The sequence below is a fragment of the Pollachius pollachius genome (assembly GCF_949987615.1).
Source record: "Pollachius pollachius genome assembly, chromosome: 5".
Classification (NCBI taxonomy): Eukaryota; Metazoa; Chordata; class Actinopteri; order Gadiformes; family Gadidae; genus Pollachius; species Pollachius pollachius.
The window spans coordinates 18450650-18468919 of record NC_136938.1 but is presented as its reverse complement, the minus strand read 5'-3'; the positions used below and the strand labels follow the sequence as shown (position 1 = coordinate 18468919).

The 18270-nt window shown below is 43.8% G+C and overlaps 1 protein-coding gene across 5 annotated transcripts; it reads left to right on the top strand.

Moving 5' to 3' along the window:
* Nucleotides 1-920: 920 nt before the first annotated feature.
* Nucleotides 921-17619, top strand: mrvi1 (murine retrovirus integration site 1 homolog). Of its 5 annotated transcripts, none has more exons than XM_079736181.1 (21): nucleotides 921-945; nucleotides 5909-6130; nucleotides 7534-7640; nucleotides 7743-7807; nucleotides 8154-8327; nucleotides 8908-8949; nucleotides 9063-9112; nucleotides 9404-9442; nucleotides 9779-10282; nucleotides 10396-10474; nucleotides 10603-10720; nucleotides 10864-10894; nucleotides 12619-12759; nucleotides 13418-13549; nucleotides 13980-14133; nucleotides 14347-14396; nucleotides 14552-14716; nucleotides 14829-14890; nucleotides 15781-15912; nucleotides 16146-16283; nucleotides 16624-17619. In XM_079736181.1, exons 2-21 carry the CDS (start codon nucleotides 6059-6061, stop codon nucleotides 16865-16867), a joined length of 2499 nt encoding a protein of 832 aa, XP_079592307.1. In that variant the 5' UTR covers nucleotides 921-945; nucleotides 5909-6058; the 3' UTR covers nucleotides 16868-17619. The 5 variants fall into 5 exon arrangements, with proteins under 5 accessions (XP_079592307.1, XP_079592308.1, XP_079592305.1 ...); XM_079736182.1 differs by having other exon boundaries at nucleotides 939-945; nucleotides 5912-6130; XM_079736179.1 differs by lacking the exon at nucleotides 921-945 and adding an exon at nucleotides 1639-1855 and having other exon boundaries at nucleotides 5912-6130.
* The last annotated feature ends 651 nt before the right edge of the window (nucleotides 17620-18270 follow it).

The window sequence follows — 18270 nt, the reverse complement described above, 5'->3', positions numbered from 1 at the left end:
TTCTACACATAGCTGAAATACTCTGGTTACAGTTTATCTGTACAATTAACATAATACAGGAAAGGTAAGGAATGCATGTGTATATACATAGATTACATTATGGATTAGAGAGATGACATTACACAGAGCATTACAAGACTGCTTGATGAAGAGAGGAAGAAAATTGGTTTTGAGTTGCAGTCTTCATAGACTACCTTTGAACTATTCGTGAAAGAATACATTATACCATACGCTCAGCTCTTAACCGTAACGTTTTGTTATCACAAACATACTTTTTTGAAAATATTGTATTGTATTTGGCTTTTCTTTATAGACTCACTTCATTTTTGGTATTTGTTATAATATTTACTCCATAAATCATCATTCAGATATCCCGAAGATGGTCTCTTCTGGACATTGCATTGGCACAAAATAAGCAAAAACAATAGCTACTAGCAGAAAACCAATTATCATCCCTTGAGAAACCAATCAAATTGTCTCCTCTGGTGCTCTAAATAATTGGGAATGTTATTGATACGCAAGTTGCTTTCATTAAATCACCGAACGCCTGTCTTCCCCATTGAGTCCTAAAATGGTTGAAACAATAGCCCTTCCTTGAGGCCTGAGGAGCTTTCAACCACTGGATCAAGCACTGCATGTATAATAAATGGTTGCCAGGTTATTGTTGCCCTTAGTAATAGAGGTAGGGGAGGGGGGAGGGGGGGGGACTGAGGTCCTTCCTGATACACCACCAGCCGCCCGAATTGACCAATGAGATGAGGGCCATGGCTCTAACCAAAGCCATACTGCATCGCAAACTTTATTTTATTTCTGTTAACACAATTTGCATCGGGAGGCTTTTCCTGTTCAATGCAAATCTATCCTCTTCCCTGTCTCCTGTCTTCCCTGTATCCCATGTCTATCCTGGCTCCAGCAGGTGACAAAGGACAAGAGAACAACAACGTGGTAAGACTCTTCTCTCATTATCCTATTGCACACAGTTAGGATATTATTCTCTGCAGTCCGCTAATACACAAACAGAAAGACTGACAACGTAATAATGTGTTTTTGTTGTGGTTGATTTTCCATTTTCCATACAAGAATGACAATGATACTATCTTAAAATGTGAAAATTGGCTTCCTTTAAAGAAGGCATCAACAGGTGACTTAATACATGTGCATTAATACAACTCATTAACATTTTATTTGAATATATGGAGGGTTTAATGGTAAAGAAAAGTATTTAAAAGGTTCACGGAAGCTACATGAGCTAGCTGCTAGCACATAAAACACTAAAACAAGCCATCACAAATATGCTATTATACAAATATTAGAATGGACACACTGTACACACACAGGACAGACACACGCATACAAATGACCCCCTTTGCATTCTCTTATTTCTCTCTCTCTCTCTCTCTCTCTCTCTCTCTCTCTCTCTCTTAGTGACAACAAAAACAAGATAGTCTCAACAAAAACAACATAACTTTCACCAGATTTTAGCTTATGGTTAAAACATTATGGTTTTAGAGATGGTCAGTCATGGCTCTGTGAAGCCACACTGAAAACACACACACACACGCACACACACACACACACACACACACACACACACACACACACACACAGGCCCTCACAGCAGTTGAACAAGGCATACCAAGCCTTCTCCTTAAATGGTCAAAGCTCCCAGGAGTGAAAGAGAGGCTGATGTAGAAAAAAGAGTTGAGAGAAGGAGAGCAAAGGGGAAGGAGAAGCCTGAGAGAAGCACAGTTTTCTGTGTAAAAGCCGGAGAATGACAGTTTGACTGTGGAAAGATGATGTGAGGGAAGAGGTCAACGAATATCTGTATTCCCTTCAACAGTGGTGGAGAGCTCAGGTAGACATGTGTTTATTTAATTGTATGACTATTAACAGAGTGTTGTTTGACGCATGTTGCCAACGTGCGATGCAGGCTGAACTACTTATTATGTTGATTCTTTTGTTGTTAGTTTGCAAACAGACAGCTCTTACACTGCTGTGAGCAAAAACAAAACAAGGACATCAACAGAGCAAGTAGTTCAGCCCTTTTGCATGCATACTTTGAGATTCTGGACTTGTGTATTTGAGTTTGAATTGACTTGAAACCGATGCAGTGCCTGAGAGCCTAACTCAGTTAGCAGCCCTAATTGGGATGGGAATACTTATTTGATTATGGTTATTATTTTTTTTATAAGTTTAGCCCGAATTTAAAAACGGTATCTTCTATCACAGTGTTTGTGCTCCAGTATTAAATATCTCTGTTTTGAATAAGTGATCATTTATCTCTCCTTGTCACAACATTCAGATCATTCATTCAGATCCCCCTCTGGATCCCTCTTGCCTTTCGCACGTCCTCTCTTTCCTGCTCTTTCCCACTGTTGCTTTAAAATGACCACTTCCTCTGTTGCCTTGTGCTCCTTCATCTTGACAAAAGCAAATTTTAAACAAATCTGGCACAAGAGAGAGAGCGAGAGAGAGAGAGTGAAAGAGAAAGAGGGAGAGAGTGAAAGAGAAAGAGAGCGAGAGTGAAAGAGAATAGGCTTATGTAACTGGGGAGGGAGGAGGAGGGCCGCTGCTTTCTCTCATGCAGAGACAGCGAGACACGGCTGGGGTAACTGTTACGTCCCCCGAGGTCTGGGGAGAAGGGGGGTCTTACACATAGGCAGCCCAGGAAGCGCCCGACATGTTGCGCCCAGCATTGCAGACGTGTGTTCTGTGATGTACAACAACAGGAAGTCATCAGAGAGATTGAATTACGCTGCAAATGTTATCTCTCTATCCCACGGTCCGGCAGCTTTTGCACCTCACTGTATGTGCTTTGCTATTTTTGGAATGACCATAATAGCAGCGATGTAACGAGTCTACATGTATTGTACACAATCAGAAACAGTTGGGATTCAGCAATGGAGATTTTACTGTTGGTGGATTATTGTGCTTTCATATTTCTGAGTTTTAAGTAGCAGCACTGTATCACATCTGCATGTATTATACACAATTAAACCCAGTTGATCTTACTGTTGGTGGATTATTGTGCTTTCTTATTCCTGAGTTTTTAGGGAAACAAGAGAGATTTAATGAAAACTCTTGTGGTTCATCTTGCCTCTGGTTGATCTACAACTAATAGTGATCAATGATGATTAACAAAACTAATACTTATTAACAAAAACATTGAATCAACCAAGCGGTTTGGTTTCTTTCAAACACTGTGTGTGTACTCTATAAAGAGCCCAACACTCGGTCTAAAGGTAGGACAACAACAAGAGGCTCTGGAATAGCAGACTAAGCACATCAGTGCGCTAGAGGAGGAAGATTTTCACATGTGGTGGACAGCATGAAGCAAAATAACACAGCATCGGTGGCAGTGTGGAGCTGAAGAGTTAGTTCAATGTACAGTGCAGCGCACTTTGCACTCTTTTGACCAGATGCAAATTATACTTCCCTAGAAGATAGACAAGCAGGATTAAACAGTCTGCTTCCGCTATTGTCGAATGAGCGACTCATTTATCAAGATTGTACAAAAATGTCCCAAGGCAAAGATGCCCCTAACATTTTGAATACGGTGCCTATAACCGCAATTTTGTTCTATCTTTTACATTTACATAAAACAAAGTTTCTACAACACTCAAAGGATATTCATATTCCTCCCATAGTTCCCCTTATCATTCACAAACAAGCCAGCACTACTCAAATTGGGATAACTTGAGCCAAAAGGGCTTCTGATGGGCCATGTGAGAGCAGGGGGTCATGGGCAACAGTCTCAAGTCATACTCGCTAAGAGTATAAACAGGAATGTTTGGTTTTACATTCTAGGTTCCTAGCCCAATAGGTACATCTTGTCCAAACCCTCAAACACGCTCCTATTGAGTTTCTGTTTTATGTCCCACAATGAAGACTGAAAGAAACAGGGAATGAGTCTTAAACATCCAAAACGAATGATACAACCTGTGAATATACGATGCATACCTTATTGAACCAGAGATAGGCAAAAAGTACTTGCACACAGCATGTTTTATAGAAGACATGCTGAAGTGTTATTTAGTATGATTTATATTATTGGTATAAATCATACCCAGGATCCTAGTCCATGCTAATCTTTATTAATTTGAACTTCAAACATTCCTGATCTCACCATTGGCAAAGAAGAATTGTCAGAATGAGTAGCTCTGATGTCTGACTTTTATTTTGATAATCTGTACTCTATTTACGATGCACCAAGTCTGTCTTTACAAAACAGCTGTGAGTGAAATGCCTTGCTTTAAGTCAAGTGCTACATTATTTTGGTGTTAAGCTAAAAGCCGACAGCCAGCGGTGTAGCATTACAACAACACTGCACATTGAAGTCAGACTCTCAATGACCTTCAGTTTGTTTAAAATAAAAGGTGCACGGAGAAAGGAATGGGTCTGAGAGGTGAGTCTTAGCAGACTCCCCAGTGTTTACATTGTCACACGCTCACATCCCTCTCAGCCATGTTTGGGTGGAAATGGGAACATCCCACTGAAGAATAGCCTATTAGTAATGGGATGGGATCAATGTGCATTAAGTTGCTAGAAACACCAGTATGAAGATGCATTAATCATATCTGCATCACTTCATTTTGGTTTGAAATGTCTTTTTGCAAAGCTACTTGAGAATAACTGGAATAATACTTGTACATTAAGTAAAGCTTGAGGTTGCCTGTGATTGAGGTCATCTTAAAAATAACTCGCATAAATATTTATCTTTTCTTTGACTAAAGGGAATGTCATGTGTTACCTTATTTAGCTGCTTGCTTGATTTTCTTTTTTTACTTTTTTGCCTGATAATTTATTCCTGGCACTGAATCCAGAAAATATTTTCCCAGCATATTTAATTAACGCCTAAAGGCAGATTGGGATGAACATGTTATGTTTCACATTGGGATGCCTCTGCCATTATGTCCCTTAATAGAGGCTCCAAGGCCAGGCTAGATTTTAAACAAAGATGCAAATGCAGTTCTACACTGCTAAATAAAAATATCTGGACGCTAGCAGAAAGGTAAATAAGGTGGTGAGTGATTTCTGTAGGCTCTGTAGCTCAGAGCGAAAAGCCCCCGTGCCAAATGCTTATTGAGCTGTCCTTGAACGTCGCCAGCACACTCCAGCTCTTTATTCAAACTCATTATTTGAAACCCTTTGACAACCCTACAAGCTTAAGCATCATGTGACTTTTACTGTAGCCTATCGGCAGGAAGGTTGGAGAAATGTCACCCTGACATTTTCTTTTGTGTTTATACACAGGGATTCTTAAAAAGGAAAGCCCATAAATAACATTTCTGATCCATCTCAGGATCAGAATCCCGTCTTTTTTTTCCCGAGTTACGACTTTGCTTAGGAGCTCCAGAGCCCGATCGTGGGGACGGATCCATTTCAGGATTTGTTTGTTTCTGAAAACCCTAGTTCTTCTGACTTTAAATTCCCATCATTATTCATGCAATATGCAGAAATGAGGTCTCACTGAAAAACAATAAAATCAAGCTGTTTTTATTCTTGGTAATATACAATTGGTGGAACAACAACATGGCCATTAGAAATTGCTAGAAGGCCTAATCATTAACTTGGTTCTCCTTTTTGACTTCCTTTGTGTGTCGATGTGTCCATATGTGTGTGTGTTTGTGTGAGTGTGTGTGTGTGTGTGTGTTTGTGTGTGTGCATGCATGCCTGTGTGTGTGTGTGTGTGTGTGTGCTTGTGTATGTGAATATGTGTGTCTGTATGTATGTGTTTGTGTGTGTCGGTGCATGTGTGTGTGCGTGTGTGCATGGTTGCATGTGTGTGTTATTGCATGCATGCATTTATGTGTGCATATGCATGTAATTGTTTGTGTGTGTGTGCACGTGTATATGTGTGTGTGTGCGTATGTGCATGCCTGGTCTGTGTTTGTGCGTGCCTGGGCAGCAGAAGCAGCAGGAGGAGGAGCGGGGACCTGTCGGCTCTGGGGTTGGACTGAGCGGGCGCAATCCGGAGACGACCTGTGAAGCTCCGTGTGCCGCGGAGGCCCCCTTTATCTTCCCCCACACCCGCTCCCGCCCCACCCAGCTCCCGGCCATGCCCACCCTCCCAGAGGAAGAGGAGGACTCCCCAGAAGAGGTCGACAGCTCCTCTAGCTCGCCCAGCACGGTAAGTGAGCCCTCATTCCCCTCGTTAATCTGCCTGCCGCTTGCCTCTTACATCAACACACTGGAACTTGCGCACATTTGAGTTTTACGTTTAGGTTGTGTACCACTTAGGAAATGCGACGGGCGTCTATTAAAAGCCACCGAGTCTGTAGGGAAGGGAAGTTTATTATGCAAGCATTTCTAACACAGGTGTTTTTGTGATTGTTGTTGTTGTTGTTGGACTGTTATCCAGAAAAGGTCCCTGTTCAGTCTCGTATGAAGCCTCATCCTGTTGCAGAACTCTGCCAATTCTACGAGTCGCCCTAATATGGAGCACCATGTTCTCTTCCCTCTCATCATTCAAATCACATGCTCAGCCATGTTCTTGTTTCATAAAACGTACACATGTGTGTCTGATTGAGGACCATGTTGTCGATTCTGCGGGGGGGTCAGTTCCAGGGCTACACAAACCACTAGTGGTTTGGTTTGAAAGGTGGGTCATGTTGAAAGGTGGTCAGAGGGCATGGAGACAATGTTTACCTGCATCTTCATTTAAGGTGGAAGGACCTGTCTGTACAGCCAAGCCATGCCAGAGTTATCCTACGCTTGGAGAAGGTTGCCTTCCGCTGCCTTCCACTAAGCAGCCAGATCATATCTCAGCAGAATGTAACGAAGAAGCACTCTAATCTAATCTGCGGGGCCAAGAGTATAAATGGGACTGTTTGGTTTTACACAGAATCATTGCTTCTTAGCAGCTTTTACCGGTTGAGGTATTTCTTTTATGAGGGTCCTAGCCTGAAAGGTACATCTTGTCTGATCCCTCAGACATGCTCCTATTGAGTTTCTGTTTTATGTTCAGCTTCTCTTAATTCACGTCAGTCCCCTATGATGGCCAGATAGGGACTTGCAGAGGCTTGCATTTAAAGAACTTTATACGACGTGTGGTATGTTATGTGTTATGTATCACCTAAGTTTGAATTGCAACCCCAGGTAGAATACCGGGAGTTGCCTGGAGAATTTGGATAAAACTGTATCAATAAAGGCCAAATCGACCCTTGATGTGCTTTTACTTCAAGAATCTATCATCCATCCCTACCATCAATGCTATTTGATATGATTGAGTAGTGGCCGGAGCGAAACAAGCTGTGTATATATTTATTTACGCTCTCTGGCTTTTGTTTACCTGTTGCTCGCCACGTAGCACAGAACGACTGTAAATGTCTATGCCTCCTCGCGCAACAGCCTTTATAGAGGTTTGTACAAACATGATAGTAAAGTTCTCGAATAAAATTTTCTACTAAGACAAACGTCTCCCACGGTGCGATAATGTATCAGCATTGACCTCCCTTCGTGATATTATTAGGGTTTCGTTGTATTTGACGTCTTTGTGTTTGTTCCTTTATTCCTCTTTTTCTGGTCTCAAAGTACGTGGCAGGGGAGAGCCAGGCGGTTGTCATGACGGCACCTACCATTGTGTTCCCGCAGAAGGCCACTGTGGTGCTGCAGGAGGGTCACCCACTGGAACTGGCCAGGTATCCCCCATCAAACACGACCCTCATCGCTCAGGCTCACTTTTATGGTTCAATTGTAAAAAAAATTTGGTGAATTTTACATTGTTGCCGGTCATCTTGCAGACCACACAGTCCACGGAGTCGCTTGTCCAGAACCTCCCTCTCTGGGACGCCCATTACCACCGTGGGTAAGGTGACCTGTGGCCTCTACTGTGATCGTGTTGTTGCTCTGATTTAAAATGAGTCATAGGGATTCAATTTGGCTGGACCCAATGGTATTAATATATGCATCCTCTCTCTCTCTCTCTCTCTCGCTCTCTCTCTCCCTCTCTCTCTCTCTCTTTCTCTCTCTCTCTCTCTCTCTCTCTCTCTTTCTCTTTCTCTTGCTGCGGTGTGTGTATGAGTCCATATGTGTGTGTATGTTTGTGTGTGTGTGTGTGTGTGTGTGTGTGTGTGTGTGTCCATGCGTGTGTGTGTGTGTATCTGTGTGCATCTGTGTGTGTTTGTTTGTGTGTGCATGCGTGCTCCCCTCAGACAGCGCCGGCCAGGTGATCGACCTGGTGAAGGACGCGCTGCAGGAGCCCCATCTGTCGGAGGAGGAGCGCCTGAAGAACCTGGACCTGCTGGAGCAGGCCAAGAAGGTCAGCGACCGCTTCCTCACACGCCGGGGACGCAGGTCCACCTGCAGCCTGACCGAGGCCCCCACAGGTACGCACACCTGCACACATGCACAAACGCACGCACACACACACACACCCACACACGCACACACACACACACACACACACACACACACACACACACACACACACACACAGACACACACACACACACAGACACACATACACACACAAACACACACAGACACACACACACCCACACACACACACACAGACACACACACACTCACACACACACACACACAAGCAGATGCACAGACACACACACACACACACACACACACACACACAGACACACACACACACACACACAGACACTAGCAGAGGCACAGGCACCTTCACACATGCATGTAAAGGCACACACACTCACAAACACTCACTCAAACACACGCACAGCCACATGCACACCTACACACACACGCACACACACAGTGCTCATGGCCCTTGTTATGTATGGCCCGTAGCTTAACAGACCCAAACCAAAAGTGATATCACACATAAACTGAAGTTTAAGCACAAGTAAGTGAAAACGTAACACGGTCAAGTTTCATAAGTAGACAAACGTTTTTGTAGCAGTTTTCTTTTTGTAATATTATTTTTTTCTGCAGGACTAACTCCAAATCCAACTCCACCGCCCTCGCCATCTAGAGGTACCTCCCTTAGCCTCTTGAAGTTCTTGAAGTTCATCCCATGTGACATAGTGTGAACGGTTTCAAAGTTGCTGTTATATGACTGCAGTAATGATGATATTGTCCTCTTTCAGCTGTAGGAGCAGCAGAGGTGAGCTATGCTGCTACACAGTCAGCCAGTCCGGTGAGCCGGCCAACAGTATATTTAAAGATGCATGCCGTACAGTTTTAGCCAACCTTTTTAACGTAACATTCTCCTAATCGCTTAATATGTAATGTTTAGTGTTAAATCCAACTCACATGAATCTCTCTTAAACTTGTTTTTGCTGCTCAAATGTATCAAATTTCTTTCTTTATGCTCAATTCTAAGTTCTTGTTGTTAGGCCCTTTGCTGTGCTGACTTGCACACAAAGCGCTCTATAAATAAAGGGGGATGTGATTTGCACTTCATGAACCCTGAGGCTGTGTGTTGTAGGTGAAGGACCAGCCCAACGTCCCAACTCAGGAGCAGGAGGTAACTGACAATCAGATGAATTATTCATAGATTAATAAACCAATTCATTAAATCACGTCTACCATCAGGAAGTAGCGCACAATCAGTATTCATAAATGAATTAACAAATGAATTATATTTTAACATCAGAATTATACTCCGGTTGCAAACAAAGACGACCGTTTGCATGCAAAAAAGTGTTTATGTTCTATTCTATTTTATTCCAAATGCAGTTTTTTAACAAGATACACTATTGCTTCTTGTATGATTGTCTGAGACGGAGATCTCTGCGTCCATACTGCCTTTGGTTGTGGTCTTGTAAAGCTCCATGACCGTGTTGTGTCACCGCTCTCTCAGGGCGCCCGTCTCTTGGTGGACTGGAAGCCGGCGGAGAAGAGAAAGGTGTCCTCTGGCACCCTGACGCCGCGCTACGCCGTCCAGAAGGAGAACTGCGACCCGTCCCTGGCCAAGAAGACCATCACCGCTCCCGCCTCTCCGGTTGCTGTCGCCGCTCCGACCACCGGGGGCCGCCCGGAGGAGGGGACCTCGGGTCCGGGACGGAGCCCCACCCAGGCCCCGGCCACAGGGGTGGCCAAGCCCGTCCCACGGCTGCCCACGCAGCAGGCGCCGTGCACGGCCGAGATCAAGACCATCGGGGCCTTCCCCCCGTTGATGAGGGCCGTGTCCTGGGACACCGTGGGCAGCCTGAACAGCAGGAACGGAGCCCCACCCCCGGGCCCCGGTCCCGATGAGGTCTTCACCTTCCCGGATAAGTCCCGGGACGGCCAGTCCAAGCAGTCGGGGTACAAGGACTTCCCCGCCCAGCCTGTCGCCACACAGAAGCTGTCCAAACTTAGAGAGGTGCATTGAAGTTGATGTTTTACGTTCAAGATGACGTCTCATTTTATAGCTGGACCTCCTTTGTATTGGAAAAGTCTAAATATGTTTATCTACATGAAAACTTTTGTGCACAGGAGCACAAGCTACTGCGCAACCAAAGCATTGTGGGGTCAACGTTACCAGAGTTGAGTGAGACAAGTGAACACGAAAAAGGTACACTTCCTATCCCTCAGCTGGATTCAGCATGCATTCCACACTTCCACCAGCAGATGGCGCAATTGTAAAAACATGAATATCAATCGAAACAGTGATTTCTTTTTACCTTCACCGTGTGTACGCAGGTCTACCGTCGCCTACCTCTCCAGGCGGGGAGGATGTGAAGGAGAAGACTGATTCCATGCCCAACATCTCAGACGTGATGCTGAGGAAACTCAAGCTCCACCGTGGCCTGCCTGGCTGGTAGGTCTACGCTGGACTCTAGCCAATCACACCCAAAATAGCGTCTTATCAGTGCATCAGGTTCAAGCTCATCCTTCGTATGCTGCCAAATGGGAAAAATGTGACTTTGACAAACAGTTTTGTTTGTGTGTTTGTTGTTGCAGCGCACCCCCCCTCACTGAAAAAGAAGTTGAGGTCAGTATCTTGCAACGTGCTGTAAAATGATGTGAGACAGTTAGATTTATTATGTATATAATAAACCTATAAAATGCCAACTTTTGTATAATACTTAAATAATAGTTAAAAAAGAAAAAATAGTTAATTTCTCACATTGAAATCTAAATACATTTTTCAATGTAATGTGTATGGCAATGTCTTGAAATTCTGATTTACATATATTACTCTCTACTAAAGGTTCTAGGGTTAGGGTTAGGGTTCACTCTAACCATAACCCTAACCCTAACTGTAGAAAATGTTATCAAGACACTTTTTATGTCATTTAAACCCTTTCCACACACAGTTTACCCTAACCCTAACTGTCAATAGTTATCCCTTTGGCCCACTCAGCTCTATACCGAGCATAGTTCCAACCACAGGAAGTGGGTTCCCTCTTCATAATCAAGGCTGATGAGAGGCTCTGAGATTTCCTGTTTCTGTTGGGAGAACACAAACACAACACTGCGTTCTGCAGGCTATGGCTGTTGTTGCCCCTCCCTGTCATTCCCATGGGGACCAGTTGGGGATTAGGACAGTCAGAGGCCATGTATTTCCTGACAACCCCTGGTTCACTCTGAGAGCGCCTGGAATGCTGCTGGACGAGGCTTTGATCCGCCCAGCTGTGAGCCTTGAATGGCAGAATGATGGCTTATTATTCCCATGTCTTATCCCCGGCATTCTGGGTTTAATGCTGCTGTAGGTAAAAAATATTGTGTTGTGAAGAGATATAGCACAAGAGACAGATTTGGAAAATAAACAACCCCCCCAAAAAAATTCCCCTCGCTCTCTGCTCCCTCCCTCCCTCACTCCCTACGTTTCCCTGTCATTGAGGCATGTTGAAATTACAAACCTGTGATTGTCAGGCAAGATGAACTCCCTGAACCGATCATGGAAGAAAGGTCGTGATTAGGCAGGAATGAAACAGTGAGCAGTCTAAAAATCGAAATTGTCTCATAAAGAGGCATGCGTGCGGTCAAATTGAACTTACATCTCACAGAGCTTTTCACTCTCTAATAGCTGACGGACGGCAATGTAATTTCTAAAAACGTACACTAAAATTATAGCTCTTAAATCAATCAAACTGGTGGTGGAGAACCTCCACAATTTACCAATAATCAGGGTTATTTTTTGTCAAATGGTTTTGAAATATACAATGAATGTGTATATGCAATGTTTGTTTAAAGAATTACGGATCATTGTAAATGCCCGATGAGATAGTGTGGCAAGTTCTTATAGGAACATGGGTCACAACACCTTCAAAGGTTAGGATTATAGGTCACATACAACACATATATAGCGGTCCATCTGTATATATGTGTTGTGACCGTTGCTGCAAAGCAATGTTCCAATGCAATCACAACAACAATACAATAAAATACAGGGGCAATCCGGACAGGAAATCACAGTGGCACAAGAGTGTGCAAAAAGGACAATGAGACAACCAGAATATGTGCAATTAACAGTTTAAGAGACCTATGGCAGTAGGGACAAGACAAAGGAGAGCATATATCACTTGGTCCTCCTAGCAGTCAGCACTATAAATCCATTACCTGAGGTTGAAACAGTTCACTCTCCTCCAGCATGTCTCCTCCAGAGTCATGGCTCATGGCTCCATCCTCATCAGTGGACTATGATCATCTATCAATACATAGGATCATCCACTGTGTAGTCAGAACGATCAACACACCTCTCCTGCTCCACAGAATGCCTTCGTCCAGCTGTCCCTGGCCTACCGGAACGACAACTACACCCTGGAGACGCGCATGAAGCAGGCAGAGCGGGAACGCCACCTCACCGAGGAGAACACGGAGAAGGAGCTGGAGGAGTTCAAAGGAGCTCTGAAGGTTTCCTCCATCACTTTCACTTTCACATCCAGAGTACACTTCAGAAATCCCCAGAGAAGCTGTAACAAGTGCTCTGCTCGGGATGGAGAATTACTAGAGTACAAATGGAGCGTAGAAATACAATCAAATAAGCCCAAAATATGAATGCAAAAATACGGTTATAAATTATACAAATTGAAAAAATGTGCATAAACATAAAAACTTTGCTATAAACTACTATTGAGAGGACTATTAAGAGGTTCAGATGTTGATGCCCTTTATGTAGACCAAGATTTCCCAGCTGTCCCAGTCTACCCTTTTCATTATGTGGAATGACATTTATAGGAGTGTATTACTAGGTGTGATATGAAAGGGGCTGAGAAGGGAATTAAAAAGGTCATGTCTTTGTGTTTTGATGTGCTTCTTTGTTTATTTTGTTGTAACGGTATCGGGACCCCCTCCCAAATGAGATGGACCATCTCAACGGGTCACCCATTCAACACATTTTAAATTTCAAATTCGTCTTCCCGTATTGGCATATTTTGTTTTTTTTCTGTTTGAGTTTTTTCAACAGCATGCTTTATTCAAACATGCTTCCCCCCTCTTTTTAATTGATTTGTTTCATCTACAACTGTATGAGCATTGATGATGAATGTGGCCGTGGTGCTGGCTGTTGCAGATGACCTCCCCCCAGTGGCAGAACCTGGAACAGCGGGAGGCGTACCAGCGGCTGATTGAGACGGTGTCGGTACTGCATCGCCTGGCCACCAGGCTGTCCAGCCGGGCTGAGATAGTGGGGGCCGTGCGTCAGGTACCACACCCGCTACCACAAACACCACTACCACTAATGGATCCACCAGGCCCATTTACAGACCAGTTGTGGACGCTCTCTGCTCCTCACCACACCAAAAAACACTTAACACATACCTTTTTAGCCCAGTGTTTGCATTGTGGTAGTTACCACTTTACTTATGTCATCTTTTATATCATCGTTCTTTGCCGTACCTGGTTATTTGCTCTATTTTCTTATTTTAAATGTTAGCACTTTTACCACATTTCTTACGCGGTAATTCATTGTTCTATTATATTTTGTATGTTAAGCACATTGAACGCCATATTGTTTGTATGAAATACACTATACAAATAAAGTTGAATTCAAATACCCCCCCCCCTCCCAGAAAATGTAGGGTTTCGATTAATGGTTCCGCAACTCACCCCCGTGCTGTTCTGCCTGACAACAGGAGAAACGCATGAACAAGGCCACAGAAGTGATGATGCAGTACGTGGAGAACCTGAAGAGGACTTATGAGAAGGACCATGCAGAGCTGATGGAGTTCAAGAAGCTGGCCAATCAGAACTCCATCCGCTGCTATGGAGGATCTATTGACACTGGAGGTGAAGCGCCATCAAAAAAAGAAAACTTTAGACCTCATGTCCTCTTAAATTTGTTTTGTACACAGCCAGAGATACCTCAAAAGATGCATCTTCAAAGCTAAGTCTTTATGACATCCTGGAACTTAAGCGGCTCCGTAGTGGCATTGATACCTAATATGGGCGTGCGTTATGGTCTCATGTAACCCTGTCCTGGTGTTGTTGTGTGGAATAAAGATGATGGGATTCCCCGACCATCAAGATCCATGTCCCTCACACTTGGAAAGGTAAAGACACTTTTTTTGTGATCATTCAACTATCTCAACGTTTCCATTCGTTTTGTTTACGAACAAACAAACTGCCCTGATGGCTTCCCTGCTCCTTTAACCCTGCGTGATAACGTGTGTTCTCCATTCCGTCTCGCTCACGTCGGTGTCATCAGGCGCTGCCAAGACGCAGGGTCAGCGTGGCGGTGGTCCCTAAGTTTAACCTCCTCAACATCCCGGGTCAGACCCCCGCCGGACCCATCCCCGCCCCTTCCTACGGTCCCCCGCCTCCGTCTGCAGGCGCGTCCGGACCCCTCGGTGGGGCCGCTCTCCCTGCCCTGGTAGGCCCTCTGGTTCCTCAGCTTGGCCATAATGACCCAAACCAACGCATTTCCATTGATTTATTAGAGGCGCCGTAATGGAGTTTTGTTTGTGGTTGGCTCTGCTCTGTAGTGTGAGGCGACGGATCCAAAGGGCAACGCTCCTCCTGTTGAGGTCGGACAGCCAACAGAAAGGTGGGGGACCTTTCACGTACACAGAAGCCACGCACAGAAACGCTTGTGTGTGCGCAAACGCACGCACGGATACAGACATGGACACGGACACAAGCACATATGTACGCCAGCACGCACACACACTTTGGCATGATCGCCGACGTCTGGCTCCATCTTAAAACAATAGGTCATGCAAAACTGTGCAATCACTCGTGTTGTCGCACAACATTTTTAGCTGTCTGTGGCTTGTTTGTTTGACCTTTAGGCTATGTTTCCCAGGAACCATTCCCTGAGAATCCTCAAGTGGCTGGGTCTGTTTATGGGATGAAAGCTTAAAGATCATCCCTACATGTCATTAGATGACATGCAAATATCCCGTTACGTGACATAGTTAAGTTTTATGTTGAACTTGGCCTATTTTATGGTGCTGCTGAAAACAATAGCAACGTTTAAAAAACACTTTAAGACTGAGCTTTGGGTAGATGAGCTATTTCCCTGTGAGATACTCTAAACATTTGGGGCAAGCGTCTGACCAAACCTAAACACAGGTCTCCTTTCTTGGTATTGCGAGAAGGTTAGTCTGAGTGTATATGTCGCAGTATTTCAACTAAAAGACACAGCTCATAGCCGGGGTGGCGGCTCCTTGAGAGGAAGCCAGAGTCAATAACAAAAAAAGTGGATCTTCTCCAAAGTGGAGAAGATCCACTGAGATTTCCTTTTTTTTCTCTCCATTCTTCTTTTTCTTTCAAGACCCTCCCACCTACATGAGTTTCAAATGTGTTGTTTATTTTTGACCTTTCTATTAAGTCAAGTTGCGACGCTGTCAAGAAAGAGTGAGTGTAAGTGAGCCGTCCTGCTCCCGGTATTAGAATGCTTTTAAACAGTCTCCTTCCCTCCCTGCGACATCGCAGTGGAAATAGGGTGTCCGCGTCGGAGAGTGAGCCGGCTGCTCCAGCAAAGCCTGCGGTCAACATGGAGGAGCTCCGGGCCGAGATCAGGGCTGAGCTCAAGGCTAAGATGGAAGAGGAATACTATAATAAAGGGTAATGTCGTCTCCTCGGTCCCTTTGCTGCCTCTTCATACACCTCTGTCATATGGGGACACGTAGGACATAAACTGATCTATAGGGTCCGCTAGCCTACTGGATGCTCGCTGTGGAGCTCAAGCATGATTAGTGACTGGTATATCACACAAACTGTATAGTAGTATGCAGGTTGTAAGTGATGCATTCCAATTGTTGGTGCAAATAGCAAAATGACTATTATTTGAACCTCAGATATCAAGAGGGACTAAACAAAAGCAAGGAGAGCCAAGAGATTTGCGAGGAGCCTGAGAAAGTCCAGGCAACCTTGCTGCAGTCTGGGAACAAAGACGAGGAAAGCGGGAAACGCAGCATGGCAAAGAAGTCCAGCAGGTACGTGTGTGTGTGTGTGTGTGTGTGTGTGTGTGTGTGTGTGTGTGTGTGTGTGTGTGTGTGTGTGTGTGTGTGTGTGTGTGTGTGTGTGTGTGTGTGTGTGTGTGTGTGTGGTGTGTGTTTGTGGTGTTGAACTTAACCATTTCAGTAGCATATTTTTGTAGTTGTACACATATACTATTCACAGGATACTAATAAAACAATATCTGTGTATTTAAATTGGTGTATAAAAAGGCATTCTTGTTAAACTGTTAACTCTCATTTTCCAGAAATCAGAGAACGCTGTTGACATTTCATGTTATTTCCATGTTAAGCCATTGTTTATGTCTCATCTTCACAGCAAGATGGAGGAGGTTCTTGTTCTTCTCGACCGCTACTGGCCCAAGATTTCCTGGCGACATCGACCCTTTTGGATTGCCCTGACACTGTGCCTGGTGATCTTTCTGGTGGTCAACGTTTTTACATACTTAAATGGATACAACAACAGCCATGTGGACTCAGCAGAAAAGGCATTGGTGCAGGGCAAGAAAAAGATCTTTGGACTGACCGTGGCGGCACAGCCAAAGAATCCCACCACAGAATAACCAGGAGAAACTCATTCCCTTCATTCCCCTTGAACCAATGATGGAAGCATCTTCCATATCCTCACATTATAGCGGATGTGAATCTAGGACTCTTTGTAGGACTTTGTGATTAAAGGGTGTAGGCTTGGGAGCTTTAAAAAACAAAAAAACAACTAAAAATAATATATACATATATATATTCGTTTTTTTATACATATATATATATATATACATACAATTCTGCCCTATCGCTTACATTATAATTTGGATCACAAACTCCCTTTACTTAACACAGAGTAAAGGGATACTCTGTGTTAAGGGACCAATAACAGATTACGATTCGTGCGATTATATATTTATTTACTGTATCAGATGGAACTCTGAATGATAACCTATTGGATTGCTACTTCAATACCACACTTTAGACAGGAGACAGCATGCACATGTCAACTCTTATAGTGTCCTAATGTCTAATCTCTCAGGGCTGGTAGACTATAAAGTTCTGGAGAGTTGGTTAAATGGATATTTAGATTTTTTTTTCACTGTAAGTAATATAATTCTATGAGATATTTAAGCAGAGATGTAAGCACATTCCAGTGTAGTTTTCTTAAAGTGCAATATCTTGTTCATTTCGTGTCGGTCCTTTGAGCACCTACATTTTTTTTCTCTCTCAATGAGTGCACAAACTTAAAAAACTATTTTTGCACCTGTGTGTCAAACTGTGCTGTATTTAATGCTGTACCAGATCACCTTTTCAATAAAGGTGCTTGAGAAACTGCCTTCCTTTTCATCGGCTGATAATCAATATGGTCTTAACTGCGCGCCTTCTGCTTTCTTCTATCTATCTGTCTGTCTGTCTGTCTGTCTGTCTGTCTGTCTGTTTGTCTGTCTATCTATCTATCTATCTATCTATCTATCTATCTATCTATCTATCTATCTATCTATCTATCTATCTATGTATCTATCTATCTATCTATCTATCTATCTATCTATCTATCTATCTATCTATCTATCTATCTATCTATCTATCTATCTATGTATCTATCTATCTATCTATCATGTGACAGTCATAACTCAGTCAGCATAATATTCCACTTGATTGTGATGGAACGGCTGTATTGCCCCCTTTCCTCTGCCCATGAAAACAGTTTTTTTTTTTGCACGTCACAGCTGGCCACCCAGTGTCACGAACCGTTAACATCTGACCAGGACACCACTGCTTTCTGGCTCCATCTGCGTCATATCCTGCTGGGGTGGAAATGCGATAACGCTGCGCACCAGAGGCTCATCAGAGGATGCGCGGGATCATAAGTGGGACTGGGCCTTGCCCGAAGGGAGGAAATGATTGTACTTGTACAACCGAGTTGTACTGTCACAAAAAGTCCAAATCATACCAGTGCTGAGAAAACCCATTGTTTTCCCAT